The sequence below is a fragment of the Salvelinus alpinus genome, chromosome 18 (genome assembly GCF_045679555.1).
Source record: "Salvelinus alpinus chromosome 18, SLU_Salpinus.1, whole genome shotgun sequence".
In the NCBI taxonomy this organism is placed as follows: Eukaryota; Metazoa; Chordata; class Actinopteri; order Salmoniformes; family Salmonidae; genus Salvelinus; species Salvelinus alpinus.
The window spans coordinates 18,963,963-18,990,343 of NC_092103.1; the positions used below are offsets into that span (position 1 = coordinate 18,963,963).

The 26,381-nt window shown below is 42.0% G+C and overlaps 2 protein-coding genes across 4 annotated transcripts in view; one reads left to right on the plus strand and one right to left on the minus strand.

The window, feature by feature from the left end:
* LOC139543944 (WD repeat-containing protein 5-like) overlaps positions 1 to 6,200 on the plus strand; it is a 29,544-nt gene extending 23,344 nt beyond the window's left edge. Inside the window, exons 6-14 of the mRNA XM_071350540.1 lie at positions 462 to 551; positions 684 to 767; positions 2,487 to 2,542; positions 2,733 to 2,779; positions 3,643 to 3,718; positions 4,006 to 4,039; positions 4,136 to 4,210; positions 4,326 to 4,413; positions 4,536 to 6,200. Coding sequence (XP_071206641.1) covers positions 462 to 551; positions 684 to 767; positions 2,487 to 2,542; positions 2,733 to 2,779; positions 3,643 to 3,718; positions 4,006 to 4,039; positions 4,136 to 4,210; positions 4,326 to 4,413; positions 4,536 to 4,636 — 651 coding nt within the window. The 3' untranslated portion in view covers positions 4,637 to 6,200. The remainder of the gene's footprint in view (positions 1 to 461; positions 552 to 683; positions 768 to 2,486; positions 2,543 to 2,732; positions 2,780 to 3,642; positions 3,719 to 4,005; positions 4,040 to 4,135; positions 4,211 to 4,325; positions 4,414 to 4,535) is intronic.
* A 639-nt stretch (positions 6,201 to 6,839) lies between these two features.
* The window catches only part of LOC139543943 (retinoic acid receptor RXR-alpha-A), a 156,839-nt gene continuing 137,297 nt past the window's right edge, over positions 6,840 to 26,381 (minus strand). For all 3 annotated transcript variants that reach the window (XM_071350537.1, XM_071350539.1, XM_071350538.1), the window contains exons 7-11: positions 20,357 to 20,486; positions 17,531 to 17,663; positions 15,815 to 15,906; positions 10,793 to 10,898; positions 6,840 to 10,556 (exon numbers count right to left, since the gene is read on the minus strand). In XM_071350537.1, coding sequence (XP_071206638.1) covers positions 10,409 to 10,556; positions 10,793 to 10,898; positions 15,815 to 15,906; positions 17,531 to 17,663; positions 20,357 to 20,486 — 609 coding nt within the window. In that variant the 3' untranslated portion in view covers positions 6,840 to 10,408. The remainder of the gene's footprint in view (positions 10,557 to 10,792; positions 10,899 to 15,814; positions 15,907 to 17,530; positions 17,664 to 20,356; positions 20,487 to 26,381) is intronic.

Consider the following 26,381-nt stretch of genomic DNA (forward strand, 5'->3'; position numbering starts at 1 on the left):
TTATAAGACATCTCGACCCGATTTCAACTAGTAAAAGACGTCTTTATCATGTCGAAAGCCCACTGGGTAGGGATTTTTCCCCCCCGCCCACGTTGTCATGGTGTTAAAAGGATACTGTGAGATTTTGGCTACTTTTTCTACTTACCAAGAGTCAGATGAACTCATGAATACAATTTTTATGTCTCTGCGTCCAGTAGGATGGAAGTTAAGAGGTAGTTTCCCAAGCCAATGCTAACTAGCTGTAGCGCAATGACTGGTAGGAAGTCTGCTGTTCTGGTAGACTTCCAGGCATTGCACTAATGCTATTAAGCGATGGCTCCTTAAACTACCTTCAACTGTTTTCTCTGCAGTTGCATCATAATCGCTACTTCGAGACCCTCCATGCAGTGGATGCTCGATCCACCATAATGAGCTCATACTGTGAACATGTTTCATTTAAACCCACTCCTTTCCTATTGCAGGGGAAATGTTTGAAGACGTTGAAAGGCCACAGCAACTATGTCTTCTGCTGCAACTTTAATCCGCAGTCCAATCTCATCGTGTCTGGATCAGTGAGTCCTACCTACTAATGCAGCATTGCTATTGTAATATTTTTACATAGAAAAGGTTATTGCCAACCCTGATTTCTACCAAGGAGTGATGAATATTTGTTGCTTTGTGTGCTAACATGAGTTCTCTTCTAGTTTGACGAGAGCGTGCGGATATGGGATGTTAAAACCGGCAAATGCTTGAAGACCCTGCCGGCCCACTCTGACCCAGTCTCTGCAGTAAGAGACTATGCACATATAGACACCTTCAATGTACTTCAAAAACAATGTACTTCAGATAATAGTTTTTTCTGCTTATGAGCTTATAGTAGTTGATTATCACACTGGTCAGTGTGCATTCCGAAAGTATTCAGACCCCTTGACTTTTTCCACATTTTGTTATGTTACAGCCTTATTCTAAAATGGATTAAGTTGTTTTTTCCCCCTCATCAATCTACACATAATACCCCATAATGACAGAGCAAAAACAGGTTTTATAAATTTTTGCAAATGTATAAAAAGAAATTTAAAAAATGTATAATAAAAAAATATATATATATACATAAGCATTCAGACCCTTTACTCAGTACGTTTTTGAAGCACCTTTGGTAGCGTTTACAGCCTTGAGTCTTCTTGGGTATGACGCGACAAGCTTGGCACACCTGTATTTGGGGAGTTTCTCCCATTCTTCTCTGCAAATCCTCTCAAGCTCTGTCAGGTTGGATGGGGAGCGTCGCTGCACACAGATGTTTGATAGGGTTCAAGTCCGGGCTCTGGCTGAGCTACTCAAGGACATTCAGAGACTTGTCCCGAAGCCACTCCTGCGTTGCCTTGGCTGTGTGCTTAGGGTTGTTGTCCTGTTGGAAGGTCAACCTTTGTCCTGAGCGCTTTGGAGCAGATTTTCATCAAGGATCTCTCTACTTTGCTCCGTTCATCTTTGCCTCGATCCTGACTAGTCTCCCAGTCCCTGCCGCTGAAAAACATCCCCACAGCATGATGCTGCCACCACTATGCTTCACAGTAGGGATAGTGCCAGGTTACCCCCAGATGTGACGCTTGGCTTTCAGGCCAAAGAGTTCAATCTTGGTTTAATCAGACCAGAGAATCTTGTTTCTAATGGTCTGAGAGTCTTTAGGTGCCTTTTGGCAAAATCTAAGTGGGCTGTCCGGTGCCTTTTACTGAGGAGTGGCTTCTGTCTGGCCACTCTACCATAAAGGCCTGATTGGTGGAGTGCTGCAGATATGGTTGTCCTTCTGGAAGGTTCTCCCATCTCCACAGAGGACCTCTAGAGCTCTTTCAGAGTGACCATCAGGTTCTTGGTCACCTCCCTGACCAAGGACCTTCTCACCCAATTGCTTAGTTTGGCCAGGCAGCCAGCTCTAGGAAGAGTCTTGGTGGTTCCAAACTTCTTCCATTTAAGAATGATGGAGGCCACTGTGTTCTTGGGGACCTTTAATGCTGCAGACATTTTTTGGTACCCTTCCCCAGATCTGTGCCTCGACACAATCTTGTCTCTGAGCACTACGGACAATTCCTTCGACCTCATGGCTTTGTTTTTGCTCTGACATGCACTGTCAACTATTGGACCTTATATAGACAGATGTGTGTTCCTTTCCAAATCATGTCCAATCAATTTAATTTACCACAGGTGGACTCCAATCAAGTTGTAGAAACATCTCAAGGATGATCAATGTAAACAGGATGCACCTGAGCTCAATTTCGAGTCTCATAGCAATGGGTCTGAATACTTACGTAAATAAGGTATTTCTGTGTGGGCTTTTTTTTACATGAAAAACTGTCTTCACTTTGTCATTATGGGGTATTGTGTGTAGATTGCTGAGGACATGTGTTTATTTAATCAATTTTAGAAGAAGGCTGTAACAACAAAATGTGGCAAAAGGGTCTGAATACTTTCCGAAGGCACTGTACATCTCTAATCTGCTCTATGTTGCTGTGTAGGTCCATTTCAACAGAGATGGCTCATTGATTGTGTCTAGCAGCTACGATGGCCTCTGGTGAGGGATAAAAAAAAAAAACATGTATTTTGTTGAATGTACTTTGCAAAGATATGCCTGTAAGTGTATTAACTTAATGACCTAAAAGAGCATCTGCGTTTTAATGATGGCCAATTTAACATAATTATGGGGAGTGTTTGGATATCGTTTGAGAAATGTATTGATGTTAATATCTTCTGTCTGTCCATAGCCGAATCTGGGACACAGCATCGGGACAATGTCTGAAAACACTAATTGGTAAGCTTCACCAGCCAGAATGGCAGCATCTGTAACCAGGTTTCAATCCAACCATTTTTATTTGTTTGCATATCGGATAAACATGTCTCAACAGGCCTGATAGAAACTATCAAATTGTTGGTACATTTCCTAAATGTTGACAAAAATCAAATACGCTCGACGGGTGGATAATTTTCTTGTCTGTTATTAGATTATGTGACAAAGTGCAGTGGAAACTATTTATTGTGGAATAACCATCATATCGACGTAAATTTGCAGTCAGTATGTTGTGTCGTCCCACTACCTGGACTTTAAAAAAGCATGCAGTTTATTAGGCTACAGATCAAATAAGTTGTGATGAACTTCACAGGGTGGTGAAAGTGCAAGGTGATGAGTTAGATGCTGCTTTCCTCAATAGATATCCAGGGTGTTCATTTTTATGCTGGTGACATGATGATTGATTATTGGCTGTCAATTGACAAATAAAAATGATCCTGCTCTTATTTATAATCTCATGTATCCGCTGCACTAGAGTGCATGCATGCTAAGACCAAAGTGGGCACTTTTGCTGTTCATCACAGCATTTTTTGTTGTGCCAAAACCATCAATGGAGTCATAAATTGGATGGAAACGCATAGAATATCTGCTTTTTTGATTCTGTTAATGAAAAGTTATATGACAACGTGCTTTTTGTGTGGCCTACGTCATTACGCACAGCCTTTTATTCGCAAGATGCCGCTGCTGGTAGAATGTGCATATTTTGTGTGAATATTCTAATATTGGCTTGAAAATGTTTGGATAAATGTATAGAACAAAATCAAATGTATAGGAAATATAAAAGTGTATAGTATTTTTCTGTGAGTAAATTCTTCGGTCTTTTGCAGATGACGACAACCCCCCGGTGTCTTTTGTGAAGTTCTCACCAAACGGAAAATACATTCTGGCTGCCACATTGGACAAGTGAGTGTTAGATTATCAGTAGAGAACTGTCACTTTCCCTCAAACTCAGTAGGATATGACATGTATACAGTACCACAGCATCTTTGTCATGCGCTACTGCACCAGTAGAGGGCCCTATTGGACTGTCCAGTACCACTAGACCAAAGAGTTTCATTTCAATGGGAAGGAACGCTCAAGAAAATCTACAACAAAAGGCTTTTTCAGCACTCATAAATGCTAATGAATTATTCACCATCGTTTCTGTTGGGATGCTGTCTTCTAACGGTGATTATTATTATTTATTTTAGCACCCTGAAGCTTTGGGATTACAGCAAAGGAAAGGTAGGATATGTCTTCATGTTCCAGCCATGGTGTTGTGGAATGCTCTTCATTCAAATGTTTCTGTTCTCTTCAGTAAATGTTCTCCTCTCATTCCAGTGCTTGAAAACATACACCGGCCACAAAAACGAAAAGTACTGCATATTTGCAAATTTCTCTGTCACCGGTGGAAAGGTATTTTTTAAATAAAATATAATAATAATAAGACAAAAAAAAGGTGGATTTACGAGATGATGCTTTTCCCAATAGCTTCTTATGAAGTATCATTCTCTTATGCTCTATCTCTCAGTGGATTGTCTCTGGCTCGGAGGACAACATGGTGTACATCTGGAACCTGCAGACCAAGGAGATCGTACAGAAACTACAGGGCCATACAGGTAGGGGAGAGTCATGGCAAGAGCTTGATGGAACTGATTATTACATAGAGGTGAAAAATGCTCACAAAATGTCTGTTTCATTCTCTGCTTTTCTCTTCTCCCTCCCGCCATCTCTGTCCTAGATGTGGTGATTTCTACTGCCTGCCACCCCACAGAGAACATCATTGCGTCTGCGGCGCTAGAAAACGACAAAACCATCAAACTGTGGAGGAGCGACTGCTAAGCCACCGGGCGTGCTTATTGTATTTTCATTTTATTGTACTTTTCATTTGACTGTTTTTAGCTGGATCCGAATGCCTTGAGGACTGAGCCTCAACTAGAAGAAGAAAAAGAACGCAAGTCCAGAACATCACCACAACCACACACCTACCCTTCATCCAGAACCAGAGCAAACCCCAACTCAACCACCACAACCCTCTTCCTGGTCTTGCTTGTGCCCTTACATGCTCTACTATCTCTGCCTTACTCTTACTGTGAGCTGGATGTTTGTGTTTCATCAATTGGAATATGAGAATTTCCAATATTCGTAATTAAACAGTCAGTATGAAGAGGAGTTGAAACAAAGCTTCATACACGGGAGTGCTTGAGGTTCATTTTGTTTTGTTGTATTTATTATAAAACAATCTATTCAAAGCTCAGAATGCATTGAAGGGGTTAAATACATTTTTTACATACAATCTATTTCAACAAGGAGTTAAGTTTTGCCAGCAGTTTCTCAACCACTTCTCTACAAGTCACTTAAGTAACAGTTTCTCTAGTTTGGTATCGACACTACGCTCGGACACAGCGAAGCGCTGCCTTGCTTTGAACTCACTTCTACATCTACATACAACTACATACACTTTGAACTCACTTCTACATCTACATACAACTACATACACTTTGAACTCACTTCTACATCTACATACAACTACATACACTTTGAACTCACTTCTACATCTACATACAACTACATACACTTTGAACTCACTTCTACATCTACATACAACGACATACACTTTGAACTCACTTCTACATCTACATACAACTACATACACTTTGAACTCACTTCTACATCTACATACAACTACATACACTTTGAACTCACTTCTACATCTACATACAACTACATACACTTTGAACTCACTTCTACATCTACATACAACTAGGTGTATTCTGATTCTGTATAATACATTGTTGGTGCTCAACTGATCCCTCTAGAATTCACAGGTGTAAACGGTGGGTTGAGAAGTATATCGACAAGAGCCTACTTTGAAGGGGCTCTTGCCTGTACTTTCAGTGCATTTTACTGGTCTCAACTCCATCCTTATATTCAAAGCAATGTCAATTGTGAGGAAAGAAATTAACTCAGAGGCTGTTTTTGTTTTTCATTTCAATTATTATTTTAGAGCTGCCTTGCACTGTTCTTATGTTGATCCTGACTCGGTGTCTGGCTGTCATTATGTTAACACAACCTGGTGTAGATTTCAAAGCACAGTGACCAAATGCAAGTATTTTTGTGCTCCCCATTCTGTACATACTGCTACATCAACATGTGTATTGTTAAGACGAGCAATATGTTGGCTGTCTTTCTGTATCGTTCTTGTTTAACTGTCTTGATAGCTAGTAGTTCAATACACAACATGGACTTGTTTTACTGCTCTCCCTTCTGGATGTTCATTGCACTGCAGTGGTATCAAGGACTGCATGGAATTCTGTGTCTGCATTTAGTCAATCTGGATTTTGTGAATTTGCATTTGACAGCTATACCTTGTGAATTAATAAAGAGCATTTTTTAAGATGTTAAATGTGGTGATCAGTGGCACTTTCTAAACAAAGTCGCTATAACTGCGTGACGACGTTAGAGCCACTGAACATGCCAATTGGCATGTGTTCTGTTGATCATTAGAAAACGAGATTTCATTCTTGGAGGTGTTTCCTAGCCGATTCCGCGTTTGGTTAATGATGTTTTACCCCCTTGAGACAGACGCGGAAGCAGAATGACTAAAATTACTCATCTGTAATAAATGTTCACTATTTTGCGAAGGATGTTTTTAGTTGAGCAGTTTTACATCGTAACGTAAAAAATGCGCAACGTGTTGTCTTATGTGAACAAAGTCGGAGCTGCTGGGCAGGTCTGTCTCAATTTAAGCTATTAGATAGAGCAATCTCCGCAGCTGTTCAACCCATGTTAGTAGGAAAATGGACAGAATCAAATCAAAGCCCAACCTTCATTTACCCGTTGTGATGCATGGATGTTCCAAACTCCGATGAGACTTACTTTATGACCAATTATCCTATTTAAACTAGTCAATTTTGAATAACTGTTTCTGACTCTAAATCGATGTCACATAGGCTGTTTTCAGGCAGTCCTCTTTAAATGTAATTACATATTAGGGGAGAGGACAATACATAACAGCACAAAGACAAAAGGAGCATCAACAACATTTACTTTTAGATTTTTTTAATAATCTTTTTGTCTTTCCATGAAAGATAGAATATGGAGAATAACCCACAAAGAACAGATGATGTTTTCCAACTCGTTAAAAATAGACAAAAATGTAATGAGAGGACAATCTCATCTTGTATCGGTAGGCCAGAAAAGGCAAAGTATAGGCGACAGTTACCAGGGTGTCACTGCAACCACTCTTCTCACTTTTTTTTCTTCCCCATTTTAAATCAACATTTACACAAACAATGTATACAACAGCCCACAGGAGGAAAATGGCAGGTACAGAGTACATAAGCAAGGGATAAAATTACCTTTATACAAAAATATATGTCAAGAAGTGGGTTTTTTCTTGACATTTTGCTGAATTCGACAAAGAAATCTGTGATTGTGTCATGAGCTCAGCGTTTCCTGATAACGTTGTTGAACATACAAGTTGCCAAGCAATAAATAGATTTTGGAGGGCTTCATGTCTTTTGTGTGTAATAACCCGTTTTTTGTTGTTGTTGCTGTTTTCAGGTCCCATATAGAACAGCTGTTAGCTGGTGAGGGTTAGGGCTTAGCGGTCCTTGTATTATGCTGGTTGATTGAAGACTTGCTTTTAGAGAATCGAGGTCAATGTAAAAAGCACATTACATTTTTTGACAAACACCAAGAAACTATTGAGTGTAACACTGGAATCAGGCCTGGCTCAGATAGTTTTAACTGAACTACTTGTCTCCCTGTTGCTCTAAATTAACTGGAAACACAGAACGGATTCATAGATATTTATAAATATATACACATATAGACAAAATATAGCTTTATGGTATATAAAGCATTTTCCGTAGCTATTCATTCTATCTAAGTAATCATTTCTGTATCAGTCCAGAGGACCCTTCTCTGTCCATTCCCTGCAGGAGTGAGCGAGCTTGCACATCTGCGTATGGCTTTAACGTACAGTATACACCTGGGGTCTTGAATCACATTAACCTGATCAAGCAGAGAATAGGACACATCAGACAAGTGAGCAGGTGTACTTCTAAAAAGTTGGACAAACTTGTTTGCAAATAAATGAATTATCAAAATGCATGTGGTTATTTTTCTGAAATGTTTGGTTTGACCTACTCATGTTCCAGAGAATTCAATTTCCAGATAATTACTTTTACTAGTGCTTAAATTGGTATCATTTGAACAATGAGCCAATTCATTTGTTTTTTGACAATTACAATTCGTGTCGATAAAAATACTGTTTACACAGAATTGGTCTAAACACAAATCTTCTCCTTCCCCTAAATAGTTTAAAATATGACCTAATGAAAATGCAATCACCTCACCTAAATACACGAGCTAGATTTGAACTAAGGACGTGTCAATCAATCCTGCTGAGGTTATTGTTATTCATTCAATCTTTCTGCGAGCAAACACGTTGAGGTTTTGACTGACCAAAGACAAAAATGAACATTGATAATGTCATGAAAAAGTGCCATTTCTGGTTAAATACTTGTACAAAATTCAAGTAATGTTGCAGTGCTGCATCTCTTCCACTAGGGGGAAGTCACAGCTCTCCCATAGTCACCAAATTCTCTATTCTCGCTGGTCAAACCCTCTATCTATCGCAAAGCAAATGTTCTATTCTATTTCTCTGTGGCTCTCCCTAGTCTGCTATCATAATGTGGACTGCCAAACTCGCTCCTGGATCTCTGATAAAGTTGATTGAAATCCAAAGCAGTCTGCTGTCCTACAGGACAGGGTTTAACCACCCCTTTATAATAACAACGAAACCACTCTATGGACAATCTTTGGAGAAGAAAAACACTAGATGCATAGTTATGCAGCAGCTGCAGCATAGAAAGAAAAAAAGCGCAATATGGGCATATAGCAGATTTATACATAACATTACATATTTAACATTTCAATTTGACTTAAATGAAACTGTGTTGTCCACAGAAGTGCAGGCTATGGATCCCTCTGAGGGTGAGGGGAGGCTGGGCAGCAGAGCAGTCAACAGTCTCTGTCTCTTCACCAGGCCCACATCCTCCAGTCAGAGTGGATGGATGGATGGCCTGGGCCTCAGCCTGATCTGGCTGCCCCAGAGGTGAGCTTGCAATGGAGCAGCATGAGCTCCACAATACTGAGGTTAAGTGCCAAGCAATAAGAGTACATCTAGCCATAAGCATGACTGTATTGAAGCAGGGCGGGGGTGAAAACAGGTCATTTCAAATTGTTTTGCAAATTAATAATTAAACATATACCATCAACACTGTGTGTGGTTGTAATGTCCAGTACAGACCCAAAGACAAAGACCTTCTAAAGCTAGGTTACACTGTGAGGAACAGCAGGCTTGGTTGCTGTGTGAAGGTCAATCATGGTGTGTTGAAATTCACAGAAGAGTGGAACAAAAGGTCTCAGAGGTGGAGGGAGACATGACAAAGACATGGCATCACTTTAAAAAGCACTTAGTTCAGATCAGCGGACACTATTTCCTTACAGTACAGTTCAGTCAAATCATCTGTTTATTTCTTCTTCATTTTGTGGTCACCTTAACTCAGACAGGAAACAGGACAAATAATTGTAGTACGAGAACATATATCTGTTTGCTTTCCTTCCTGTGGCAACCTTCCAGAGCACACAGTAATGACATGTAGTATAGGGCCTATGTCAGGGTGACTCCAGATACACACTGTGCCTAACGTCAGTCCAGTACACCAGAATGAGTAGTTCCAGAGAGAAGCTTCTCTGTGCAGACAGTCACGCCACATGGAGGTCATCCAGCTCTGGTCCTAAGAGGCCACACTGCAGGCTTTCACTCCAATCAGTCTATATGAGCTATATGAGCCTCTGAACACTGGACCGATGTAGCGATGTAGCGTCTCTCCTCTCATGTTCACACAGTGCTAATAGAATAAGGAGATGTGGAGAAACGGCTGAGTTTGGGTTCAGAGACCTGAGTGGAGCACCGATCGTCTACATGTTCTCACCTCTGAGTCCTTTTCTACAATACACCTCAAAACAGACCCAACCGGACCAGTCCGGACTGTATCGGACAAGACTTGACCGGATTGGACCAGACAAGACCGGTCCTGGCTCCTCCCCTCTGCACACAGAACATTAAGTTAGTTCTAAAAGTGAGACGGCTCCAATCAGAGCCAGGGACAGCCCATGCAGCCCCGCCTCTTTTCAACAAGTCCAAAACACGATTGTCCCAATTACTACGCTGCTGTGCATCCAATGACGGCACTGTTAGAGATACACCTGCAGACAGCTACATGTTACACCTGGTCTACTCTGCTGTTGTTTCACCTTACAAAACAATGGCTCAAACACTTATTTTCTCCTCGGTCCGTTTCATCTCCAGTCCATCGTTGTCTCTCATGAGTTATATATATATTTATATTTATATATTTGTACAATATATAAAACAGACCCATATACATTGAACTTGTTTTTTGAAACACATCAAAGAGGGTAGAAAGGGAGGAGACACGTCAGTCTCTCAAGGGGGAATGGTTTGCAGGACCACTCTCGCTGTCCAGCGGGTTAGGGGTGGAGGGGGCGGGGGGAACACGGGTGACGCACCGCCTGCAGTTATGTCATTTGGTGGGGCGCCTCTAGCATCTCCATGAGGAAGGTGTCAATGGGCGTGTCCCCGATGAGCTTGAAAAAGAACAGGTGCTCCAGACACTTCAGACCAATGGAGCGCAGGGCTGGTAACCGCAGCAACAGCTTGGCAAACCTAACCCAATCAAAGACACAAAGCAGTGATTAGTGTGACAGGAAATAAGACATGGATTTAGAGAAGATGTCTCAAATGTTGATGTACAGTAAGTCATGACAGAGTTGCCCATGACATAATTGTACATGTACAATACATACATAAAGCACTTTCTGCCAAACACACTGACAGATGAGTGGAGGAAGAGCGAGAAAAGAGAGATATAAAGAAAGAGAGGGAGGTATGTGTATTCGTACCTGCCAGGCTGATCTGGGTATTTCTGTTTGCAGTAGGCCTCCAGAGAGGCGTAGACCTTCTCTCTCAAAGCCTCCACCTCGCCTGGGTTAGACAAGCCTTTAGAGTCTGAGTAGAGACACACACAGACACGCACTGCATCAGACAACTAGGGACAGCAGTCACAGGATACCAGGTACGAATTTATGTACAGCCTGGCTGCCCCTGAAGGCTAGGACCTGCATGCAGTCATCAGAAGGCTTTAAGACAAATAAAATCAAATGACATGTGAGCTGCCCTGCTGGTCTGGGTCTCCTAGACGGTGCCTTCAGAAAGAATTCACACCCCTTAACTTTTTCCACATTATGTTGTGTTAAAATGGATTTCATTGTCATGTTTTGGTCAACAATCTACAAAAAATACTCTGTAATGAAAAAATTCTAACATTTGATCAAATAAAATATGAAAAATAAAACATATATCTTGATTAGATAAGTATTCACACCCCTGTCAATACATGTTAGAATCCCCTTTGACAGACATTACAGCTGGGAGTATCTGAGAGTTTTGCACACCTTGATAGTACAATATTTTCCCATTATTATTTTGTTCAATTCTTCAAGCTCTCTCAAGTTTTTTGCTGATCAATGCTCAACACACATTTTCAAGTCTTGTCATAGATCTTTAAGCTGATATGAAGATGCACTCTCAAACTTTTGTATAATTTTAGCCAGTAGTTTTGAAAGTGATGCTCATGAGCCAAAAGTGGTCCCCGTTTTTTGTGTACTACGTCATTAAATTGTGTACTACGTCATCTTAATTTTTAAAATATTTGTATGATATGTTGCAAATCCAATTCGTAATATATGTTACGACATTGTTGTGCTTAAGATCGTGGAGTGCATCTTAAAACCTCTTAAGGATCCGCCCCTTTTTGTCCATTTTCACCTAAAATGACATACCCAAGCAAGGATATGCATATACTTGATACCATTTGAAAGGAAACATTTTGAAGTTTGTGAAAATGGGAAATGGATGTACGAGAATATAACACATTAGATCTGGTAAAAGATAACACAAAGAAAAAAACATGTGTTTTTTTTACCATCATCTTTTAAATGCAAGAGAAAGGCCATAATGTATTATTGCAGCCCAGGCGCAATTTAGATGTTGGCCACTAGATGGCAGCAGTGTATGTGCAAAGTTTTAGACTGATCCAATGAACCATTGCATATCTGTTCAAAATGTTGTATTGAGACTGCCAAAATGTGCCTAATTGGTTTATTAATAACTTTTCAAGTTCATAACTGTGCACTCTCCTCAAACAATAGCATGGTATTATTTCACTGTAATAGCTACTGTAAATTGGACAGCGCCGTTAGATTAACAAGAATTTAAGCTTTCTGCCAATATCAGATATGTCTATGTCCTGGGAAATGTTGTTGTACAACCTCATGCTAATTGCATTAGCCTACGTTAGCTCAACCGTCCCGTGGGGGACCCACTGATCCTGTAGAGTCAAAACTGTAATTAGGCCACTCAGGAACATTCAATGCCGTCTTGGTAAGCAACTCCAGTGTATATTTGGCCTGTGTTTTAGGTTATTGTCCTGCTGAAAGATAAATTTGTCTCCCAGTGTCTGTTGGAAAGCAGACTGAACCAAGTTTTTGTGTAGGATTTTGCCTGTGCTTAGCGCTATTCAGTTTCTTTTTATCCTAAAAACTCCCTAGTCCTTGGCGATGACAAGCATACCCATAACATGATGCAGCCACCACCATGCTTGAAAATATGAAGAGCGGTAGTCAGTGACGTGTTGTGTTGGATTCGCTTCAAACATAATGCTTTGTATTCAGGACAAAAAGTTCATGTCTGTGGCACATTTATTGCAGTGCTTACTTTAGTGCTTTTTACAAACAGGATGCATGTTTTGGAAAATGTGTATTCTGTACACGCTTCCTTCTTTTCACTCTGTCATTTATGTTAGTATTGTGGTGTAAATACAATTTTGTTGATCTAGCCTCAGTTTTCTGATATCACAGCCATTAAATTCTGTTTTAAAGTCACCTTGGCCTCATGGTGAAATCCCTCTCCTGCAACTGAGTTAGTATCTTTGTAGTGACTGGGTGTATTGATGCACCATCCACAGTGTAAATAGTAAATTCACCATGCTCAAAGGGATATTCAGTGTCTGCTTTTTTAAAAACAAAATCTGTGAACTTTTTTGCAAACCTTCCATTGGAAAACCTCCCTGATCTTTGAGGTTGAATCTGTGCTTAAAATTCACTACTTGACTGAGGGACCTTACAGATAATTGTATGTGTGGGGTACAACAATGGGGTAATCATAACAAAATTATGTGAACCACTATTACTGCACACAGAATGAGTCCATGTGATTTGTTAAGCACATTTTTACGTTTTAAATTATTTAGACTTGCCATAACAAAGGGGTTGAATACGTATCGACTCAAGACATTTCAGCTTTTCATATTTAATTCATTTGTAAAAGATTCTAAAAACAAAACACCACTTTGACATGATAGAGTATTGGGTGTAGATTAGTGACACAAGACTTGAATTTAATGCATTTTAAATTCAGGCTGTAACACAAAAACTTTGTAAAAAGCCAAGGGGTGTGAATACCTTCTGAAGGCACTGTACATATGCATGGTAATTCTCCCCAAAACACAGGCTGGATGAAGCAACAAATGAACAGTTGAAGTCGGAAGTTTACATAGACCTTAGCCAAATACATTTAAACTCAGTTTTTCACAATCCCTGACATTTAATCCTAGTAAAAATTCCCTGTCTTAGGTCAGTTAGGATCACCACTTTATTTTAAGAACGTGAAATGTCAGAATAATAGTAGAGAGAATGATTTCATCTATTATTTCTTTCATCACATTCTCAGTGGGTCAGAAGTTTACACACACTCAATTAGTATTTGGTAGCATTGCCTTTAAATTGTTTAACATGGGTCAAACGTTTCGGGTAGCCTTCCACAAGCTTCCCACAATAAGTTGGGTGAATTTTGTCCCATTTCTCCTGACAGAGCTGGTGTAACTGAGTCAGGTTTGTAGGCCTCCCTGCACACACATGCTTTTTCAGTTCTGCCCACAACATTTCTATAGGATTAAGGTCAGGGGTTTGTGATGGCCACTCCAATACCTTGACTTTGTTGTCCTTAAGCCATTTAGCCACAACTTTGGAAGTATGCTTGGGGTCATTGTCCATTTGGAAGACCCATTTGCGACAAAGCTTTAACTTCCTGACTGATGTCTTGAGATGTTGCTTCAATATATGCACATAATTTTCCTCATCATAATGCCATCTATTTTGTGAAGTGCACCAGTCCCTCCTGCAGCAAAGCACCCCCACAACATGACGCTGCCACCCCCGTGCTTCACGGTTGGGATGGTGTTCTTCGGCTTGCAAGCCTCCCCCTTTTTCCTCCAAACATAACGATGATCATTATGGCCAAACAGTTCAGTTTCAGTTTCACCAGACCAGAGGACATTTCTCCAAAAAGTACGATCTTTGTCCCCATGTGCAGTTGCAAATCGTATCGTTTATTATGGCGGTTTTGGAGCAGTGGCTTCTTCCTTGCTGAGCGGCCTTTTGGGTTATGTTGCTATGGGACTCGTTTTACTGTGGATATAGATACTTTTTATTTTTTTATTTTTTTATACCCGTTTCCTCCAGCATATTCACAAGGTCCTTTGCTCTTGTTCTGGGATTGATTTGCACTTTTCACACCAAAGTGCATTCAGCTCTAGGAGACAGAACGCGTCTCCTTCCTGAGCGGTATGACGGCTGCGTGGTCCCATGGTGTTTATACTTGCGTACTATTGTTTGTACAGATGAACGTGGTACCTTCAGGCGTTTGGAAATTGCTCCCAAAGATGAACCAGACTTGTGGAGGTCTACAATTATTGTTCTGAGGTCTTGGCTGATTTCTTTTGATTTTCCCATAATGTCAAGCAAAGAGGCACTGAGTTTGAAGGTAGGGTTTGAAATACATCCACAGGTACACCTCCAATTGACTAAAATTATGTCAATTAGCCTATCAGAAGCTTCTAAAGCCATGACATAATTTTCTGGCAATTTTCCAAGCTGTTTAAAGGCAGTCAACTTAGTGTATGTTAACTTCTGACCCACTGGAATTGTGATACAGTGAATTATAAGTGAAATAATCTGTCTGTAAACAATTGTTGGAAAAATTACTTGTGGCATGCACAAAGTAGATGTCCTAACCGACTTACCAAAACTAGTTTGTTAACAAGAAATTTGTGGGGTGGTTGAAAAACGAGTTTTAATAACTCCAACCTAAGTGTATGTAAACTTCAACTGTAGGCTACACTTCTGATTCAACATTTATTGCAACACATTTCTGGGTCTGATTGGTTACCACTGAGCAAGTGAAAAGGCCTGAATACAGCAATATTCTCATCTCAGTGTGGGAAAGGACTCAGCCTCTCTGAATCCCAGCATTCCCTCTGTTAGGCCATCTCCGTGAGCTGCTACTAATTAGGGCAAAGTAGACTGTGATCTGTTCCAGAGCCAGGTCCGTAGCAGAGTGACTCTGGAGTACAGAGGAGCAGTCTGTCCTGGGAGAATGAGGCCCGCCGGAGCCCCTGTGGGCCGGTGGCACGCTCCCACACTGCTCTTTGTCTCCGAGGCCATGGCACAGACTCATTAAAGACAGGGAGCGCGTCTGGTGCCAGCGGGGCAGGGCTGGCACGGGCACTCAGCATGGTAATGAAGATAACCCTGGCCTGTACCATAGAGCAGAGGGCTAGCAGAGGGCTTTAGCAGAGGGCACTGTGGGCTCTTTCGTGGTTGGGAGAAACCACGGCAGGAACAAGTGTCTGGTGGGGTGGTGGTGTGTGTGTGTGTGTGTGTAGGCTTCACATGTATGCAAGTTCACCGGTATCACAGGCAGTCATTGTTTGTGAGGTCAGAGTAGTGGGAACAGAGGACTTTATTGTATTATTATAATCTAAATAGAAGGTTCTGGATTAAAGGGGTGTTAGGAGTGTGTGATACCTGGGTTGAAGAGGACGATAGCCCGAAGGCAACCCAGCTCTGTCTTGTCCATCTGCATGTCTCTCATCTTGGATACCAGTTCTGTGAGCACTCTGGATGGAGAGAGGGAGACACATAGACAGGCTCTTAGAGATCTGACCATCAGCCAGCAACACCTCCGTAGGTCAGCCTTCATTACACCCTCCTTTATCTACAGGTGTAACTCAATGGAAGCTGTGCTGACACACAGGGAATGTTCAACCAGCGGAAAATCGTACAGCCCTGCCTACACCACGTAATTCAAGCTGCTTTAGAACATGGCTGAGAAAAGGACATCCATGAACGACGTAGCACAAACACAATCACAGACTAACGTGTGACATCACAAGGGCAGGGCGGCGTTTCGTTTCGGGAGTGTGACGCGACCGCTCAAACTCCTCACCCCTCTGACTCCGTCACGCCAGCTCTCTCTCTCTCCACCTCCCTCTGTCTCTCTCTCTCCACCTCCCTCTGTCTCTCTCTCTCCACCTCCCTCTGCCTCTCTCTCTCCACATCCCTCTATCTCTCCCTCTCTCTCCACATCCCTCTATCTCTCCCTCTCTCTCCACCTCCCTCTGTCTCTCTCGCTCTCGCTCTCCACCTCCCTGTCTCTCTCTCTCGCTCTCCACCTCCCTGTCTCTCTCTCTCTCTCTCTCTCTCCACCTCTCTCTCTCTCTCTCTCTCTCTCTCTCTCTCTCTCTCTCTCTCTCTCCACCTCCCTATCTCTCTCTCTCTCCACATCCCTCTGTCTCTCTCTCGCTCTCCACCTGCCTCTGTCTCTCTCTCTCGCTCTCCACCTCCCTCTGTCTCTCTCTCTCTGAGACGAAAGTCAATTTCAGCTCATCCTAATTTAATTTGCCCGTTGGAACAATGAGGGTAAAAAAAGACTTGAGTGCTTAAGTTAACCACCCTCTTCAGAGAGGAGGATATAGAGCTACATTATCAGTCATCTTAATGCAGAGATGTAATCCATCCTTTGGAAGTAGTGAACTGGCAGTATGCTAATCACTGAGCACAGACTCCCAGCTGGGGATAGAGGGAGAGAGAGATGGAGAAAGAGGGGGAGAGAGAGAAGAGAGAGAGGGAAAGAGAGAAAGACGAGAGAAGGAGAGCGGAGGGAGAGATAAGTGGGAAAGAGAGAGAGAAAAGAGAGAGTGAGAGAGAGAGAGCGAAGAGAGAGAGAGCGAGCGGACAGGGAGAGAGCTGTTGCCCTCAAAATAAGACTTCAGTTAGCGACTCAGCACGCCAGGGGTCACAGGGTTTAGAGTTTACAATACTGACTATCTGTTGGATTGATCTCACACTGGATGGCTTAAACAACGTCTGTGTACACTGAGAATTAATACTTGATACTGTTCTTTTGTATTCATCTGTCAATAAAAATGTGACTGAAAAATGAACGATGCCACAATAGGCATCAAATGTGATTAATGGAAAATAAGGTCAATATCGGCTTCGGAATCGTCACAGCCTGCCGTGGGATTGCATGGCAAAAGAGTGTGATTTCATCAGGAATGCACATAAATTGATTTCTTCAGAAACTCTGACTGAGGTCTCCATCTCCATTTTCACTGTTACAGGTCAGGGCCTACCCTAATCGTGGAATCTTAGTAATAAAGAATCACATAGCAACCAACAGAAATGTATTTCACAAAGCTGATTGTATCAAGGCAGTGCCAACAGGGTGATGATGACTACCTGTCAAAGATGGCTCCCACTCCAGCACTGTGGGCGCTGTTACGATGGACGTGGAGACCTGTTGCCAGGAGGATCCCATCTTTCACCGCTATCGAACGGTGCGAGAAGGATGCGATGAGGAGCTCGTTCCACCCTGAGGGAAGAGAGAGAAGAGAGGGAAGAATAAGGAGAGATAAAGAGTGAAAACCTATTACAAAGTTCATGTCATATTCAACATTCAAAGTTGACAATTGTGTTGATAATTGAGCTGACAACAAGGCAAGGGAATTCCAATTAATCAATCTAGGCTGAATAGTCAAACCAGAAAGCTCTTTCATGCATAGGCTCTGGGTTATTAGCAACCTATCTCAGATATGCTTTCCAGAGAGATAAGTGTTTAACAGGGTGAACTGCGCCTGCCATCCCAATAAAAGGTGACACACTTGATATGCCAAGCGAGGGTAAGACACAGAGAGCTCTGTGCCGTTTGAGTGACAGGGCTCCTTTAACTGTTCTGTCTAGCAAAACTCCACACTTCTCCCCAGAGTTGAGTTGGGAATGAGAGGGGCTGGGATGCTTTCATCTGAGAGACAGCAGAACTAAACTGGTTATTTATAGAAGACCTGAGCTGAGCACTGAGAAGAGGAGACAGGGCCCTCTCAGCTAGCTTCAGAACAGCTTTTTCTGAGAAGGTCTCTCTCTCAAATGTTATTTGTCACATGCTTCGTAAACAACAGGTGTAGACTAACAGTGAAATGCTTACTTACTGGCCCTTCCCAACAATGCAGAGAGAAAGAAAATAGATAAATAATTGAAAAGTAAAACACGTAATAATAAAAGTAGTAATAGATACACAATGAGTAATGTAAAGTAAAGTTATATATACAAGAGGTACCAGTACCAAGTCAATGTGCAGGAGTACGAGGTAATTGAGGTACAGTTGAAGTCGGAAGTTTACATACACTTAGGTTGGAGTCATTAAAACTCGTTTTTCAACCAGTCCACAAATTTCTTGTTATCAAACTATAGTTTTGGCAAGTCGGTTAGCACATCTACTTTGTGCATGACACAAGTAATTTTTCCAACAATTGTTTACAGACAGATTATTTCACTTATAATTCACTGTATCACAATTCCAGTGGGTCAGAAGTTTACATACACTAAGTTGACTGTGCCTTTAAACAGCTTGGAAAATTCCAGAAAATGATGTCATGGCTTTAGAAGCTTCTGATAGGCTAATTTACATAATTTTAGTCAATTGGAGGTGTACCTGTCGATGTATTTCAAACCCTACCTTCAAACTCAGTGCCTCTTTGCTTGACACCATGGGAAAATCAAAAGAAATCAGCCAAGACCTTAAGATGCTGGAGGAAACAGGTACAAAAGTATCTATATCCACAGTAAAACGAGTCCCATAGCAACATAACCCGAAAGGCCGCTCAGCAAGGAAGAAGCCACTGCTCCAAAACCGCCATAAAAAGGCCAGACTACGGTTTACAACTGCACATGGGGACAAAGATAGTACTTTTTGGAGAAATGTCCTCTGGTCTGATGAAACAAAAATAGAACTGTTTAGCCATAATGACCATCGTTATGTTTGGAGGAAAAATGGGGAGGCTTGCAAGCCGAAGAACACCATCCCAACCGTGAAGCACGGGGGTGGCAGCATCATGTTGTGGGGATGCTTTGCTGCAGGAGGGACCGGTGCACTTCACAAAATAGATGGCATCATGAGGCAGGAAAATTATGTGGATATATTGAAGCAACATCTCAAGACATCAGTCAGGAAGTTAAAGCTTTGTCGCAAATGGGTCTTCCAAATGGACAATAATCCCAAGCATACTTCCAAAGTTGTGGCGAAATCGCTTCTGGACAACAAAGTCAAGGTATTGGAGTGGCCATCACAAAACCTTGACCTCAATCCCATAGAAAATATAGTTATGTACTGGGCCGTACGCACTACCCTCTGTAGCATCTTGTGGTCGGATGCCAACCAGTTGCCTTACCAAGCGGTGATGCAGTCAGTCAACATGCTTTCAATTGTGCAGCGGTAGAATATTTTGATGATCTGAGGGCCCAAGCCAAATCTTTTCAGACTCCTGAGTGGGAAAAAGTGTTGTCGTGCCCTCTTCATGACTGTGTTGGTATGTTTGGACCATGCTAGATCCTTAATGATGTGGACACCGAGGAACTTGAAGCTCTCAACCCGCTCCACTATAGCCCCGTTGATCTGAATGGGGGCATGTGCTTGGCCCTCCGTTTCCTTTGAACAGGAAGTACAGGAGGGGACTAAGCACACACCCCTGAAGAGCCCCAGTGTTTTGGGTCAGCGTGGTGGAGGTGTTGTTGCCTACCCTCACCACGTGGGGGTGTCCCGTCAGGAAGTCCAGGATCCAGTTGCAGAGGGAGGTGTGCAGTCCCAGGGTCCTTCACTTAGTGATAAGCTTGGAGGGCACTATGAATGCTGAGTAGTCAATGAACAGCATTCTCATGTAGGTGTTCCTTTTGTCCAGGTGGGAGAGGGCAGTGTGGAGTGTTACACCATTCTCTCCATCACTATGGGTACCCAGAAGGAGAATGTTAAGAGGGGGTAGGATAGGGTTAGAGAGCTGGATGGGCTTCCTTAGAGTGAGTTTGGAAGTGAACTGTGTAATTTGAAGCGACAAGCAATCAGCAAGGGTAACATATAGGGAAAACACTGAAGACTTCCTCAAAAATGATGACATAAAGAATATGGCAGAGGATTCGTCAGTCTAATAGCCTACAAATAGCCTACAAAGCCCATAATGCTGCAGTGGGCTACCTATGGGGGATGCTGATGTGGTCTCATGGTCGTGTTGAACTGACCTGCTCGTAGGAGGATGACCTGGTCATCCAGGGGCAACTCAGAGAAGTGGGGGATCCTCTTGGCCCACTCCACCAGCGTGAAGAGCTGCTTGTCGGCTGCTTGGCAGATGTTAGTCACTGGGTCGTTGGGCTGTTGAAAGACACATGGGAAGGCTTGCTGTCAAAAATACGGTCAGCACAGAAAGACTGAAAGATACATTGTGACGTGTGTGTGGTTGTGTGTGTAATCGTACTTATGCACTCTGTATGTGCATGTGCATGTGCGTGCTTGCTAAGTGTATGTTTTGGTGTGGCAGCTGAGCTTCATGTGGAGCTGTGCTCTCCAGTAGATAGAGCGTTCCAGTCACAGCAGTGCACCACCAAGTTTTAGAGGAGCACCGGCCTGCTCCGCTCGCTGCTCCTCTGAGCCAAGACCCCGCACACACACACACACACACACACACACACACACACACACACACACACACACACACACACACACACACACACACACACACACACACACACACACACACACACACACACACACACACACACACACACACACACACACACACACACACACACACACACACACACACACACACACCCTAGCCAAGTGAATGATCTCCTCTGAGGAGCGAGCAGGAAGGAAAAACAAACAGTGATTCTGTCCCAGCCCGAGGAGGAAATAACTGCAGAGAATCAGCAGTAACAAATGACTCTCTCCAAGCAGGCAGTTCCTTCAGGACACTTCTACCGACAGAAGACTATTTCGAGTGTTCAGACAGAGAGCCAAAAGAGCTCGACCTGACACACAGTTAAGGAACAAGTGTTTGGGCGTTCAAGTGTCAATTCATTTCATGAGTGAGTGAGTGTGAGAGAATGGGTCTTAAGAAATAGTATGCTCACTCACCACTACACCAGGGTTATATTCCTGATCTCAGACAGAGTAAAGTCTGGATGAAAAAGGTAAAAATGTACAGTATATTGTCTAAGGCTGAAAAGGTGGCCTCTCATGTTCAAGAGAGAGGAGAATAGACAGTGTTTATGCTTTGAGTTAATATGAAAAAGAGAACTGAAGAGAGAGGAGGGACGTTAAAGCTGAGAGAGAGTGAGAGAGAGAGAGAGAGAGAGAGAGAGAGAGAGAGAGAGAGAGAGAGAGAGAGAGAGAGAGAGAGAGAGAGACAGAGAGAGAGAGAGAGAGAGAGAGAGGGAGATTGTAGGATGGAAATGTGGATGTGAATGGACAAAGACAAAGAAACCTCAAGTGTCAGAAGCCATCAAACTGAAGGCCTCACTTAACCTGGGAGGAAACCATGGGCAGTGAAGAGGACAATAACTAATGTATACATACCAGTGACGTGCAGTCAGGGTAGGTATGGTACGCAGTGCTTACCCTGTGATAATCTCATTTTAAAAAGCTGTTATGAAAAGCCACATTTAAATTACAATAATAAAAAAAAAATAATCGCAAATGATTCTGTTGATTTTTATACTCAAAATCTCAAAATGTGCCAAAACTGCATCAATACCTCAGGAAAGGTGCCAGGATATCCCTTCCTTCCTTTCCATCCATTCAAATTGTTGGCGCGCACAGCCATTCCTGACTCCAGTCACTGTTAATGGACAGGGTCAGCATAGGCGTCACTGCTTTGCCTAGCTTGAAGTAGCTTCATTTATTGCATTGAGACTATTTCATATTTTTGCTTGCGTATTGCCTAAACATGTTGTGTGGGTATTAATTAACCTGGGGTGAGCTCAGATTAGCTAGCAAAAACAAGCTACCTAGCTAGCAAAAACAACCTGACAAATAGACACTATACTGCACCTCAAACTATTTTCCAAGTTGGAATAATGAAATGTTCCACTCTTCGAACCCTCCAAATGGCGCATCAACTATAACGAAAGTTTAGAGCAGACAGAGGCAGCATAAAGTAGACAACAACTTTATTCATGGACAGGCAAGGTAACCACCATCTCCCTCACTGCTAAATGTCGGGCAGGCAAACAGTGAGTACTGGATTGTCTACTTGTCTGAAAATGAATTACTAATTAATACTTTTTACTCAGACTTTTACACATCTTGGACATTTACTTGAGTTCTACAAGATGGATGTGACTAACTACAATGATTCTACGTGCTTGAACCTAATGGATGGAGCTGCCTACCTGTGTGCTTTGTGGGATAACTGTGCTACCAGCTACTGTTTCTGTGTGAAAATGGAACTGAAGGATGCCTTGGGGACAGTGGGCCTGCTGTGTGCATACAGAATAAAATAATGGACATAAGGTTTTGGTGTGACTTCTACAATGCTGTCACAGAGAGGTTCACTGGCCTGAAGGACAGACAAATAGACTTCATTACAAGTAAAGAACGGCCTAAATGCATTTCCCTTTGCAATTTAGGCTACTGTTGAATGAACATGATATTACATTTATCAAGCTAGAATTTCATTTTGCCGAGGCAATTTTTGGACGTTTTCGACTGCATTTTTCAGTCATTTCGATTGTTTCCATTTTAGTAATTTAGCAGACACTCTTATCCACACAACTTACACTAGTGAGTGGATACATCTTCATACTGGTCCCCTGTGGGAATCAAACACACAACCCTGGCGTTGCAAGCACAATGCTCTACCAATTGAGCCACATGAGATAGTTGATATGGACATTTTGTTAAAACCTTATTTAATTTTATAAGTGTGTGTGTCTGTGTGTGTTTGCACGTGCCACATACAGTGCATTGCTAGAATTGTCATTTGGTACATTGGTATTTACATTTGGTGAACATTCTTGTCAATTTTATTTAATGACTTACAGTGCCTTCAGAAAGTATTCACACCCCTTGACACTCCAAATTGAGCTCAGGTGCATCCAATTTCTTTTGATCATCCTTGAGATGTCACTACAACTTGATTGGAGTCCACCTGTGGCCAACTAAATTGGACATGAAACACACATGTCTATAAAGGTTCGACAGGGGATGGGTATAAAACCATTTATAGAGTGTTGAAAGTTTCGAAGAGCAAAGTCGTCTCCATCATTGTGAAATTAAATATATTGAACTGGCCAGACTCTGCCTAGAGCTGGCCGTCCTACCAACCTTGATCAGGGAGGTGACCAAGGACCCAAATGACCACTCTGACAGAACTACAGAGTTCCTTGGCTGAGATGGGAGAACCTGCCAGAAGGACAACAGCACTTCACCATTTTGGCCTTTATGGGAGAGTGGCCGGACGGAAGCCACTCCCGAGAAAAAGGCACATGACAGCATGCATGGAGTTTGCAAAAAGGCACAGGAAAGACTCAGAGCAAAAGGCAAAATATTATGTGGCCTGATGAAACAAAAATGTTTCTCTTTGGCCTGAATGCAAAGCGCTATGTCTGGAGAAAACCAGGCACAGTTCATCACCCGTCTAACAACATCCCTACCGTGAAGCATGTTGGTGGCAGCATCATGCTATGGGGATGCTTTTCAGCAGCAGGGACTGGGAGACTGGTAAGGATAGAGGAAACAATGAATGGAGCCAAATACAGGCAAATCCGTAATGAGAACCTGCTTCAGAGTACAAACGATCTTAGAATGGGGCAAAGATTTCCATTCCAACAGTACAATGACCAAGCATACAGCCAAAGCAAAGCTGGAATGACTTCAGAACAAGAATGTTAGTTTAAGCTAGAGATATCCGTTTTTGCACTGGATGCTTCTCAATCCACCGCATCTGCCAATGTAACATTTACGCATCTGCTGTGAAAGGTGACAGAGCTGGAGCGGTGTTTGTCAGACCATGAGACATCCCAAAAAAATGGTCTTCTCACAAAATTGTCTGTAGCGTTCGAACGGTTTTTGCTCTACAACAAGTGTATCGCGACTCGTCTGAAGTCAATACAGCCGATCTGCCAACTTTTGTTTGTAGCATCCGAACAGTTTACACACTAATATGACACCCCCGTGTAAAGGTGAGACTCTCACGAACACATACATATCAGTTATTTTGCTCTAGGACGCCCACAGGCCTCACAAGACTTGTCTAAATATCCCCCGGTACCAGTCGAAAACATGAATGAAAGTATGCATGCTGTGTATGGAGACTGTTTAGTGACAAAAATAAGGGGTTAAATACATGTTCTTTGGTATGACCTGCTGAAAACAATTCCATATAGCTTAGTAGAACTGATACAGGTATACACATGACAACTCAAAGCTGTAATCGCCACCAAAGGTGCTTCTACAGAGTATTGACTCAAGGGTGTGAATACTTATGCAAATTAGATATTTCTGTCTTTAAATTTCAATACATTTGCAAACATTTCTAAAAACATGTTTTCTCTTTTTCATTATGGAGTATTGTGTGTAGATGGGTGAGAATTTTTATTTATTTAATCCATTATGAATTCAGGCTGTAACATGTTGGAATAAGTCAAATGTGGAATAAGTCAAGGGGTATGAATACTGTATGTTACTTTGGTTGTTGGAGCTATCTGTTGTATGGTGAACTTGGGCTTCATCAAGGTAAATTTGTGAGTAAATTTGTCTTTGATAATAGCCATTGCCTACCCAGCCACGACCTCACTGCATGTCACTGATATACTGTATACAATATATACAGATGAAAGAACAAATTGGCATCAATAACCACGTTTCCATACACAGTTTTTATGCGAGTAAAGCCATACAAAACAAAACAAATTATGACAGCTGTGACAGAAACAGAAATTTTCGGTACAATTTTATAAATGCAGACAGATAATTTGTTCGTTCGACATAGTGGGATCTTTTTGTGTTGCTAAAAATAATTATGCGAGAAATAGAGGTCGAAACATCATATCAAAGTAATCTTGGAGTCACGTGACGATATGGTGCGTGGTCCTCCCACTACGACTCGGGTAACCATGCAGTTTATTAGGCTAAGATTAAATAACTTATGATGAACTTCACAGGGTGGTGAAATTGCACAGTGATCTTGATGCTCCTTTCCACCTAATATTGAGGGTCTTATTCTGGTGACATGTTGATCGATGCTTGATTACCATTTGACAAATACAAATATTATCCATAATAATCTCATTATGTAGACTAGTACCTACCCACACAGCCTTCCCGCACTATCTGCAAGCTGTTGCTTAGAGCGCACAGCCAAGACCAGAGTACATGTAGGCACATTTGCTATTTGTGACAAAACTATTGGTAGAGTTAAAAATGCAATGGAAACCCATTTTATTGGTACATGAAAACTTAAGTGAAAAAGTACATTTTGTGTGCACTAAGTCATCACTCGCTGATTTTTATCTGCAACATGTCAGTATGGTGGAAACACACCACTGGTGTGAAAATGCGCATATTTTCTTTCATGTGGATTTTTGAATATTCGCACGAAACTCTGTCCCAAAGTGGATGGAACCCTAGCTAGTATTATCAATCACAAAAACATAATGTTAACTGGGGATGGATAAAATGTATATTATGATGCTCCGATTCTCAGTATGTCTGAGACAAATCTACAACAACAAAAGCCTTGTAAACTTTTCCCCAACTTCCCACTCTCCCCAAATCCCACAGATCGATGCTGAAAGCTCGGAGGATCCCAAAATGAAATACAGCTCTCTGGAGAAGATTAGTGTAAGATGAGGAAAACTCATTCCACCTCTCCTTCTTTCCAGTCGTCCTCTACTTCTAATGCTTAGACCGAAGACTACCCACACTTGAAATATGAAACAGTATGAAACAGTTAACCAGACACAAAGCCGGCACTGTTTTGAAAACTGACAGTAGATTTTCTTTGGGCAGAGAACAAAAGCATCTTATAAATATTTCACCATCTGATCTCCGTGGGAGACATTGTGGACGATGTGGCTCAGCGCGACAGTTTTTTGCCTGTATTTCTCCTTCTCCTCATAAACAAATCCGCTAATTCATTCCAAAAGGCAGCCGCAGCCCAAACAAACCAAAACAAAAGGGGCTGTATGTTGTGTCTCTGTCAAGGCCCCTCAAAAGAATACAACTCCCAGAGTTCTCGTGAAACACGGTGAAGGCTCATGAATG